Consider the following 12,590-nt stretch of genomic DNA (forward strand, 5'->3'; position numbering starts at 1 on the left):
AATCCATCAACAAACCTAAAATTGAAGTTCACAACAAAATCAAATTGACTGAGGGGAATCACCCGCCTCCCCCTTTTTTTTATAACGTCCTAGCATTTACACGGGTCGGATACTGTACATTTATGTGGCAATTTCATCTAGCAATATCTGGAAAATGTCACATAGATATTCAATTTACAGTAAGTTTCACTGGAGATACTTCAATTTAAGTTCCTCTTTTACATGTCAAGAACATATTCAATTCTAAAAGAATTTCCACTTCCGCTGTGAAGAGGAATTCACTACAGCCAGCTAAATTTGACAGCAGTGTAATGAGGAAATTATGTTACACTACAGTGAAATTGCTTCTACTGCAGTGGCAGCATCCAATTTGACTGGAACAGTAAAAGTTGTGTAAAGCTGTGAAACTGTATCTAACTTACTGGGCGGGGGGCTTATGAGATCAGAAACATTGGGGCATGGGTTGGAGGGAAGTTGAAGATAAGTTCTAACAGGTCACCATAATGGCAACAGGACTGGTTGTGTATTCCCAAAGACCCATTGCAACAACAATCATATCAAAATATGGAAAACAAATTACCTTTGCACAACCAAATAGCTTAAAATTTGGGAGTTTATATAGCTGTTGTTGATCTTACTGGAAGAGATACAATCTTCAGTTTCTAGTTTTCTACCTTTAGAACGAAAAGTGCTGAGTAATTAACCACTAAGTACTGTGGTAAATAACACATTTACAGTACATCCAATGTACATCAACTTTATGGCCATATATATTTAGATGCAACCCATGTATGAGGGACAAGGAGCTGTTTAGTATTCATTCAGTTTTGAAAGGTTAACAAAGTTCTCATAAAACTTTCAGTATAATGTCAACTTTTGAACAAGCAATATATTTGAACATGCAGTATAAAGATACAAATAAGGATATAAGGAAAAAGGAACTGACTTTTTTAATATTCCATCATTTAGATTAATAACTCATGAAACTTACTCTAAAAGTTTTTTTCACTTCAAAAAGTCCATGTTGCCAAACTCATGGTACCCACATCCCAAATTATAAAATGTTTTCATACACTATTTCTCACACAGTATTTTTCCTTAAAGTTTGCAATGTAACACATTATGGCATCACCGTCTTTAAACTAAACTTTAAACGCTATTTAAACCATTTTCTATGTATATACATAATAATTATTATTCTTTATCATAAGTGTTTTAATAACGTGAAAACATTGTAGAAATTCACACCGTAGAAGGATAAACTTCAATGCAATTCCCAACACAACACAACTTTCAGGTCTCATAGATCAACAAACAGAAGTATAGATTCTTCGTTTGTGGTAGAAAGTCACATTCCAAGACGTACTACTGTATGCACTCATTGTGTTGGAAGTGGCCAGAGAAAGTTTGTCCTAGACTGCCCAGAGAATTTTCAAAAGGCATGCGGTCACTTCGTCATCCCACTTGACAGAGAGTGAACAAAAATATGAACACAGTCTGGCATGAATGTATATGCATTTGCAGTATACATACAAACTGCTGTGGGCCTTCAGTGAAAGAAATTTAATCAAAATTAACTCAAATCACCACTTTAAATATATTTATTTGTTGATGAATTTGAGAGCGTATTTTTTGCTTGTGTTTTTGTGTGTGTGAAATGTTTGAGTGTTTAAAACAGTAGGGGACAGTTAGCCATATCTTAATGACTTTAATATCATGCTTCTCTAGGTTCAGTTAGAATGCTGGTAAGAACCGTAACCATGTTTCAATAGTGTCTTCCTTACATGTACACAAGATATATATTCAATGAGATCAACTTCCTTCGAATATCTCCCCTGGATTTTACTGCACATCCAATAATATATCAAATTGAAAGGGATGTCACTCAATATGTAAAGGTCTTTAACAGCCAAATGGTGATTTGGACTACTTAAGCATCAATTCCCAATTCTACGTCTAATATAACATTATCTAGGTGACATTACTACTTCACAAGTAAAGTATGAAACAGTTTTCTCAAGATGTTCTTACTGTAGGATACCCGTTCATTGAATTCTGTAAACATCATTCACCTTGTCACTACAACCTTAAGTTGACTTTCGCTTTTGGTTTTCCCAAGAAAAATCCCTTCGATCAGGTAAAAGGATGTCATGATCACCTGACACTTGCATTGATTAACAGAGGTAAGTCAGGGTAATACTTCCATAGTCAGCAAGGTATCGATTCCTTTTTCCATTTACTAACACACTTCTTGCTCACAACAATGTAATTAGCAAAGGACGGCAAACCAGACATATATAACTCAAAAAATAAAATGTTACATGGTTTGATATTTTGGAAGAGTGACTAAGAGATATTGGTGCAGTGGTTGTCAAGTTGCTGTATGAGTATCTCCATCACATGATCTAACTTTCTTTCCCTCCCCCCCGCCTCCAGCCCCTTCCCAGAAGGAACTTTCAGCAGTCCTAAGATTAAACTAGCTACTCCACCATTTCCATCTGTAATTACAATTTACGTAAATGTTGAACCTGTTGTGTTTATACGTGAAGTGATAAACGAAAAACGATTTCAATGAGCACATTTGTCATGTCTCTTCAAGGTAACATTTGGCAGTCTTACTATGATCAAAGATTATTCCCAAGAACTTAACAGCTTTCAATATATACATATTGAAGGGTCATTATCATCATCAAATGCTGTCAACCTACAGTAGTTATAAATTAAAAAACAATTTCTATTTGCCAAACTTTCATTAAATACAAAGCTCTTATATTTCATCATGCATCTTATAATCACATCTTGGTCCGACAGTTCTCATTTTGTTTTTTGGGGGGGGGGGGAACTTAAAACATGTGCCGGTGGTCCTGTGATGTAGGGTGAAGAAAGATATTGTGACACTGTGTACAGTCAAGAAGCATCTAGATTATACTATGGGTCTTCAGCTCTTTCTTCATACTGTAGGTTTAAGTACTAGTCATTCCATAAGCCAATACCTTCACCGGCACATTTCTCCAGCTGTACTGTTGAGTTTTGAAGTGCAACTTATCTACGTACTTCAGAATATGTCAATGCACTGAAGCTGAGCCATGGATGCTCATAAATATTTTGCATTACAATGGTCTTGACTGATTTGACTGAAATATGCAATATAACTACGAGGAGACTTTAATTTTGTTTCTTGGGGCAAACGATTATCCAGATCTATATACTCAGCATCTTAACTACTATACAGTACTGTACTGAACTGTAAAGTAATGTACTGTACAGTACAGTATTGAATCATTGATTTGATCACAAAATGAGTTGAGAAAACTTATGAACTGTGTGGGAAGCTAACATCTCACAGTATGTTTCATTGTGCATTCACACCACAGTAATTTCTTCATCACAAACTCGCATAAATATTTGTGGTCCCTTTGACCACATGCTTCATACTTTGTCAGAAGTAGCTATTGCGTAAAAATTTATTTACATACTATCTTGGGAAAGGGGTCGGAATTGGCTGGGGTTGGGCCAACCTGCCTTTAGTCCGTGGGGAAAAAGAGGAAAAATTTGTTCAACTTTGAATAAAACTCAATAAAATTGGGTATTAACATTTAATGGTTTCTTATGACGAGGGCTCATAAACGTTGTGAGCAAGTACTAGGCCTTTTTGGGGGTGTGTTCTTGTGTCATCAAGATCTATATGTAATATTTACTGCATCATATAAGGGCCTCAATGAAATCAGTTAAAAGTGTGTATTTTTTTTATTCTCTCATTTTCTCTCTAGATAGACACTGGTTTGACTTACCTTGGTTTCCGATATTCAGGGTATTCATAGCCCATAACATTTTCATAGACTGACTTTATGTAAAGGAGTTGCATGCCCCCTACAGAAGTGTGCACTGCATGATGCCTAGGGCCAGCATACAGTATATGGTAACTAGTCTTTCCTGCCTCAGAATTTGACAGAACTACTAGTTACAGATTTCATCATTTGATTTTTTTCTGGTGCACATTATAGACCTACCACTTCATTAAAGTTCATTAAAGCTGTTTGACATGGACAATTAATTTGCTTTTGTCAACTGTAACAATAACCAAAATGCTAAGCAATGATAATTTATGATGCAGTTGACCGAGATCAACATTTTTAACATGTATCACCATTTAATCCTGAACATTCACAAAATTGGTAACATGTAAAAGCTGATCAAATGATTAACAAAACACTAAGAAAAAACAGAAGTATATAATTTCCCTTGAAACCAATACTTTCTCTCTGTCCAAAAACAGAAGAAAATATTAAAAAAACGATCCATATCCAAGCTAGTTTTTCCAACACACGTAGAATATACACTACAAAACAAACACCAACGACTGCTTGAAGAAATGCATGGATTGCCAATCTCTACCACTTACCCCAACAGCGTACCACTTCTCGCTCCGTATTAGTCCATAAACTAGAAGAAGAAAGACCATTCTCCAGAAGGCTAATACAACCATATCAAACATGGATGTCTTAAAGCTGTAGTCTACAACTTGACACTTGAACCCATCATAATTTCCTGCTAAGAACTGGAAAGTCAAAGAAACAGATGCAAAAAAAAATACCAAGAAAAATGAAAAATTTACAACGAGAAAAATCGAGCTTGCAATGCTATCCTTACATTACTATAGGCACATTAATGTAATTTTTTTTAACATGTATGGGTAGGAACTTTTGAGCTGCCTTCCTTGCAAATTTTCGTTTTATTTACTTTTAGTAAAACTCTTAACATTGTAGGTTTAGTGCGCGACATAAGAAAAGTAGATCTCTAGGCATTAAATTATATGCAAAGTTCACGATCAAGGGAAACGACAGAGAAGTCCATTTGGGGAAGTCTGGTTACAACTATTTCTGGTCAAAAACCTGCATGTCCCAGTAATGACACCACCTGTACATTGATACCATAACTGCCACTGGATCTAAAAGCATCTATAGCATAACATCATGACAGCTGCATTGTGCATATCATTATGATAGGAATGAAAACAATATGATCACACTGGCCTAAGCCCTCTTTTTGTTTTGAAGGGAGAAATAGGTAGCAAACAATCACATAATCATCAAAAGGTACGATTTCCCTGAAATTTTGACCCCTTTGGGAAAGATTGAGTGAATGGATAATCCACATGTCAGGCAAGTCCCTGTTCACAACCATACAGTACCATTTAAAAAGAATGTCACATGACTGAGTGATTCCTTGCACCGTTTCATACTGTGTATGAGAATATTTAATTTAGCACATAGATACACAAGATTTAGTTTGACTACGATTGGATTCACGCGATCAGTTGACATCATATAAGTTTTGTCCTTCCCAGAAAAAAATGGTTCTTTTAGATTTAGGTGTATCTAAATACCAGGTATAAAGGTCATCGACGGCGTGCTTTAATATAATTTACATTATGCAAGCCAAGGCAACACATACAAACCCATGTACATTTTACATTCATGCAGAGGACCCTATTGTTTCTTCCATTGTTCAAATCAGTGTACCCTAACTTGAACATGACCCCTTAACAATAGATTTCATAGGGCATGGTGGTTCTTTTCAAATGATACCTGAGGAATTCCTTTCTTCAAGTCCTCAGTCAGGATACAAAACAAGTGCACAAACACACACACAAATCACCATTGCATGTAGATTCCATTTGCACTCTAGCACAAATTCAAAAAAATTACTGAATATGAATGCGTGAGCATGTTGCCTCTCGATAACGTGCAACAATCTTTTGTTCAAAAGCTATCATTCTTACCTGTACGCACAAAAACCAGAAAATGACCATCAAAAGGAAATCAAAAACAGTTAAGAGGCAAAACAGCCTTCTCCTCCTAGAGAATGGGACTCTGACAGAAGAGCATACACCTCTATCACTCATCTGGATGGTTGAGTTCTGCGCAGATGGATATACAGGAGAATAAGTAAGGTGGTCTTCGTCTTCTTGTTCGTACTGATATTGAGTCATGTACCTTTGGTGATTACCTCCATTCATCTGGTTACCTCCATTGATCAGAATATGTGCTGCTTGTTGTATGTCCTGCTCATTTCTTCTCTCCATAGTGCCATTTATCTATGATAATAATGCAGTTAGTCATTTAATACCAATTGTCTTTCAACTTTTACGTAAACCTGCCAGCCTAGAAATCAAAATAAAATAAAACTGTAAGCAAACTGATTATCCACTAGAGAGCCTGTGCAATAGAATGTGTAAGTTGGCCTGACGTTTCGATCCTAGCAGGATCTTCTTCAGAGGCTAAATGACAAGTAACAGAAGGGACAAAAACATGAACAGAATACAGAGAGGTTAATGAGCACAGTGAACACAATGAGATAGATGAAAGGGAATTATAAGACAAGGGATGGAGAGAAGAAAGCAACAGGGGAAGAGGAGAGGTACAGTAGGAGATAAACAGTGGAGGGACAGAGAGTGGATTAAAGGAACAGGGTAGGGAATAAACTGGAGAGGGACAAAGACAGAAAGATGTGGAGAAAAAAGGAGGGGAAAAGAGCTATGAGAAGATGAGTGAAGGGGGGGGGGGAACATGGGGAGAAGGAGTGGGGGACTAGCCTAGAAATGAGTCATTACAATCCTTCTTCTGCATTCATTCATTACATTGTTTTTTAAACTTTTGTTACTTCCTTTGATAAAACTAGCCATTTATACTATTGATGGGAATGGGTACCCTGGACTGGAACTCAGGAGAGAGACAGGAAACAATTTTTACCTGGTCTAAGGCATTCTCACCGGGTCCGGAAATTTGTACAAATCACTAACGTTGTTCTCCATTTCAGTTACATTTTTTTTTGAATGAATGAATGAAAGGGCGGAAAAAACCATGTGTATTCTTCTGTAATTCATCATTTGGTGATATTCCATCTATTTATGATGTGTTTAAGTTTAAAATTTAGTGAAAATTTGTTACTATTCCCTCCTGAGAAAGTTTGATTCAACTACATTTGTTTACTTTTACATGTGCACAATGTACTGTTTAGCCTAAGCAATCTCTCTGCATTGTATATTGAACACTTGACCTTTGAGAGTTGGATATTTTTAAATCTTAACTTCTATTTTGCAAGTAAGTATATGTTTCCACTTGGACAATCTGATATGGTCATTGAAAATAGTCAGTAAAGTACAGGGTAATATATTTTGGGAAGTTCTATCTAAAATCAGGTTGCAGATGTGATATGAGTTGGTTTTGACCCAAGCACATTTATCATCAACTTATACTGAAGTTATACACATCAATAATGACAGCTTGATTGCATGTGTTGATTTCAAAAGCGAGTTTTAGGATAAAATTAAACAAACAGTTGTTTACAGTGTAACCATAAAATATGTGACTGAATGCCTGCATAGCCTATATGCAGTAACATAAGGCTTATGCCCAGTAATGTTATTAGTGAAAAAAGTTGCGTCCCAGGGACGCAAGCCCCCGAAAAAGTTTGCGTCCTGTGAAAAGCTTGCGTCCCGATCGAAAACCAATAACGTTTATCGTATGACCTACTATTACTTATAGTGTAGTATCACAGCCTATACTTTGTGAATGTTATACACAATATAGGGCAGAAATGCTCAGTGCCTTAGCTTCGCTGTTTTTCAGGGGCGGCCGGGCCCGCCCCTCCTTTCGACCAACCTGCTGTTGGGCAGGTCCAAGCTATTTGAACTGTGACGTACGGGACATTTCAGAGACTTAAATTTGTCTAAAAGTTATATAAAATCTATTTTCCAGAAACTTTTTCAGGTTTTCATATTTGTTATTGCTGCTACTTTATTACAAACTCATAAAGATTTCCTACACTTGCTTTAATTAGGTCCCATCTTAATTAATGTGCAGTGTGACGTACGGGACCAGAGAATTTTGTGTTTTTTTTACTAAAGAGCAAAGCTGAAACCGCTCTGAAATTGGGAGGGCAGTGATCAAGCTGTTATAACTAGTGAATAGCCTAACCTTCCAAGGGCTAAGCTGTAACATATTAGAAAAAAATATGAAGCCATTGCAGTACAGTGGTTACACAAATGAAAATTGTCCTGTGACGTACGGGACATGTGACGTACGGGACAATTTGTCCATATACAAATTGACTATGAAAACTCATATTTTTATTCCTGAATATACCATAACAAGCTGATATGCCAGAACAATGTCATTGGTAATTTCATGCCATATTTCCTTCTTTCTGGGATACGGAAAAGAGCAGTGACTGTACTTGTGAGATCATTCCACATAAAACATGGAATGCATAAAGTATTAATTTACTCTACACATACATCAGTACTCATAACATCAATTCTAGCTTTTTTAGACCACAAATGATTCAAGATGCAAAGTTTTGGTGCAAAACTGTTTTGGTATGTATACTGTACAACACTGTATCATACTCCCCACTATTGACCCTGAAGTTGAAATATGATCCATCCCATTCAAATATACCAAAATGTCCAAGCCACGTAATGTCCATCTATGAAACTAACTAGTACAACAAAGAAAACTCTTTAGACCTAATACTGGTTACCAGACCAAATAGTCAGAACATCAATTCTAGCTTTGTTAGACCACAAATGATTCAAGATGCAAAGTTTTGGTATGTACAGTATACTGTACAACACTGTACCATACTCCCCACTAATGACCCTGAAGTTGAAATATGATCCATCCCATTCAAAATATACCAAAATGTCCACAGTAATGCCACGTAATGTCCACCTATGAAACTAGTACAACAAAGAAAACTCTATAGACCTAATACTGGTTACCAGACCAAATAGTCAGAACATCAATTCTTGCTTTGTTAGACCACAAATGATTCAAGATGCAAAGTTTTGATGCAAAACTGTTTAAAAATTGGTATATACTGTACAACACTGTATCATACTCCCCACTAATGACCCTGAAGTTGAAATATGATTCATCCCATTTAAAAATCAAAATACAGGTCTGTATACCAAAATGTCCACAGTAATGCCACGTAATGTCCATTTATGAAACTACATAGTACAACAAAGAAAACTCTATAGACCTAATACTGGTTATTGAACAAACTCATGAGTGATTGTCCTATGCAAAATTGGGCGAGCAAAACTCTACACTTGTAACTAAAAATCTCAATGTCTACTATCTAAGTTCAGGAAACAAGAACATAGTTGCACATTATCATAATCACACTTCACAATAGGCCTACGAAATTTTGAAATGCAAACTCAACATTCTTGAAGTCGTCCTCATTCAGTGTCAATGTTGAATAGCATTGTAGATGATTCTGTATCCCCCACACGCACAATTGACTTCCCAATAGTCAAACAACACCCGGGCTGTTGGTGGTCATCAGTCAATAGTTTATTTGGTGCCATGATGTGCTCTTCAGGCATGCAGGGATTACAAGTTGCAACTACCAGCTTTCAACAAAATAAACTTGTAAGCGTTGGAAGGTTTCCAGTAGAGGTCCCCATTGGAGCCCATGCATGTTTAATATGTATAAATACAGGGTTTCCACCACACTATGTCCCGTACGTCACATTTTGTCCCGTACGTCACATTTTTAAATTTGATAATTAGATTTGCAGTGAATATTATTTCAATTTTTTGGGGATGATATTGTTGAGCAATGTTCTTAATTAGAACTTTATAGAATATCACAAAAAAAAAAATTGTTCCTCCATATCAAAACTTGAAAAAAGTGCTGAAAATTGTGACGTACGGGACATCAGTATTTGGACACTAGCTAATTAGCATATTTAATTAATGAACCCCCAAACATAATATGTCAAAATTATTGGAAGGAATGGTGTATCATGTCCCACATAACTTATATTCAATAAGTTCATATTGCTGGCAGCGAAATAGGATTCCAAATGTCCCGTACGTCACACTGCAATTTGAATTTATGCAAATTAGCTGGCTGTAATTGTTTGAATAGGCAAAAAAATTCAAAAAAAATATGAAAATCTGAAACTTCAATAATTCAGCTTTAACATGACACCACATTTAGGGTGTTTCAGTAAAGTTTGAAATTTGGCTTCTAGGGATACAATAGCTTGGACCTGCCCTGTTGCAACCCATTTTTTACCCCAGTCCCCACTCCTTCATCCGTCCTTCTACTTCCCTACTCGCCAACTCCGTAGTAGCTCCGTGCTTTGACCTTGCAGCGATTCCAACAACCAACTCTTCAAAAATCACTGTACCTACAGTGTGCATATCTCTCGCTTAATTCCAGTTCACTTCACTACTGCATGCACATGCCTGTTCGAGCTTCATTTTCAACTACACATGCGCAAATCCTTAAAATCTGATCCAACATTTATCCTGGGCTCTTTGCAAGCAATCATCTACACGAAAATTACAGTAGGTCTATGTCAATAGCTTTTTACGCAATGTAGATTTAAAAAATCAGTTCAATGTCCTAAAGTACAGTACTTTACACACGAATGTTTCGCCAAAATAATATTTACTGAAGCACGTGGTTAATTGGACCTCGAGAAATGTTTGCAACAGAAACTACTGATGGTAAGAATGCACATTTTACAATTAGCTACTCTTAATGCAGAGAGAAGAAACATACTGTGAGCTGAAATATCCTGTTCAGGATCAGAGATGTTAGCTTCTCACAAATGCATAGATTATCTCAACTCATTAACATTTTCTGATAAAAAAAAAATGATTCAAATATTACGTGATAGTCTCAGAAACAATCTTCGTTGTCAAAAGGTAAATGTACTGTATGTGACAAGGCCTAACGTTATGATATTGGAGTGCACACACATGATAGCCTTTACCGCAAACTTCACTCTCTCTACACAGTAAAGTAATTGTTGTTAAACAACATACTCTGTGTTCATTGAGCACTACAGATGCAAGAATTTTCACAGACAATGGATGGGGACTATTAACCAATCAAATCACAGGAATTTTGGAAAAGCATCATTGTATATTTTTAGCATGAAAATCTTCGTAATGAGTGTTCTTAACCCTGTACCTTATGGTTGATTGTGATGATATATATTTATTTTCAAACAAATTCAATGATCTGTAGGAGTAGGAGAACTTTTGCTTCTTGTAAGAAGTTGTGTTTTTTTAAAAGAAATAATGTTCATTCAAAAAAGTGTTTTGACAGTTTTGTTATGTTTTCCGTTGACCTACTTGTGAGTGTGTATACTTGGTTTGTTTCTCAAAAAAGTTTGCATCCGTGGGATGCAAGCAATTTCAAGATTTTGCGTCCCTGGCCAAAACACTGCGTCCCAGACGCAGAATCTTGCGTTCGTAACAATGCTGATGCCCACATTATGTAGCTTAGGCTGAGCTGGGTTTTAAACCTAGGCGTAGGTTGAATGCTCAATGAACATGTACTGAGGTAGCCTATACCTTGGGGAACCAACCAAAATTAGCAAACTAGTACCCGGGAGAAAATTTTTGGACAGTTCCAATCACAAATAAAGTCAATTGTCATTGATACACTGCTAGTTTGTAACATTCCAACATTGTAACAGACCAACCTAGGTCCTACAATAGGACTAGATTTGTCTAGGCCTAGCCTAGGTTTATGTTATCTGTTGTTAGGCCTAAGCTAGTCCTGCTTCAATTTCTATGGTCCTTACTTTGCCCTAGTAGGCCTAGTAACAGAACTAGGTACTTCAAGGTTAGGCCTAAGCCTACCCAGTACCATTACTACTTAGATCACTCAAAACAATGTTATCAACATACCAAAAGTGTATAAACAGCTGCTACGAGTTTACTTCGCAGAAAATTCGCCTAGTTTCGCCTTTATGTATCGTGAATTCCACTGCACAACATAACGTAGTCAGTAGGGGCTTGATAATGAAAGTTGATTTCATACCAACCTGAAGCTATCCCAGGATTCATCACAGGATTCATCCCAGGATTCATCACAGGATTCATCCCAATCCTGGGATGAATCCTGGGATGAATCTGAATCCTGGGATGAATCCTGTGACAGCTTCTGAATCCTGGGATGAATCCTGGGATGAATCTGAATCCTGGGATAAATCTGAATCCTGGGATGAATCCTGTGATAGCTTCTGAATCCTGGGATGAATCCTGGGATGAATCTGAATCCTGGGATGAATCCTGGGATGAATCTGAATCCTGGGATAAATCTGAATCCTGGGATAAATCTGAATCCTGGGATGAATCCTGTGATAGCTTCTGAATCCTGGGATGAATCCTGGGATGAATCTGAATCCTGGGATGCATCCTGTGATAGCTTCAGAATCCTGTGATGAATCCTGGGATGAATCCTGTGATGAATCCTGTGATGAATCCTGTGATGAATCCTGGGATGAATCTGAATCCTGGGATGAATCCTGTGACAGCTTCTGAATCCTGGGATGAATCTTGGGATGAATCTGAATCCTGGGATGAATCCTGGGATAAATCTGAATCCTGGGATGAATCCTGTGATAGCTTCTGAATCCTGGGATGAATCTGAATCCTGAGATGAATCCTGGGATAAATCTGAATCCTGGGATGAATCCTGTGATAGCTTCTGAATCCTGGGATGAATCCTGGGATGAATCTGAATCCTGGGATGAATCCTGTGATAGCTTC

At 37.0% G+C, this 12,590-nt stretch overlaps 1 protein-coding gene across 1 annotated transcript in view; it reads right to left on the bottom strand.

The window, feature by feature from the left end:
- LOC139966412 (stAR-related lipid transfer protein 3-like) overlaps window positions 1–11,883 on the bottom strand; it is a 28,982-nt gene extending 17,099 nt beyond the window's left edge. The window contains exons 1-3 of the mRNA XM_071969377.1: window positions 11,727–11,883; window positions 5,783–6,097; window positions 4,403–4,558 (exon numbers count right to left, since the gene is read on the bottom strand). Of these exons, the coding sequence (XP_071825478.1) occupies window positions 4,403–4,558; window positions 5,783–6,085 (459 nt within the window). The 5' untranslated portion in view covers window positions 6,086–6,097; window positions 11,727–11,883. The remainder of the gene's footprint in view (window positions 1–4,402; window positions 4,559–5,782; window positions 6,098–11,726) is intronic.
- Window positions 11,884–12,590: the final 707 nt, after the last annotated feature.

This window comes from Apostichopus japonicus, chromosome 4 (assembly GCF_037975245.1).
Source record: "Apostichopus japonicus isolate 1M-3 chromosome 4, ASM3797524v1, whole genome shotgun sequence".
Lineage (NCBI taxonomy): Eukaryota > Metazoa > Echinodermata > Holothuroidea > Aspidochirotida > Stichopodidae > Apostichopus > Apostichopus japonicus.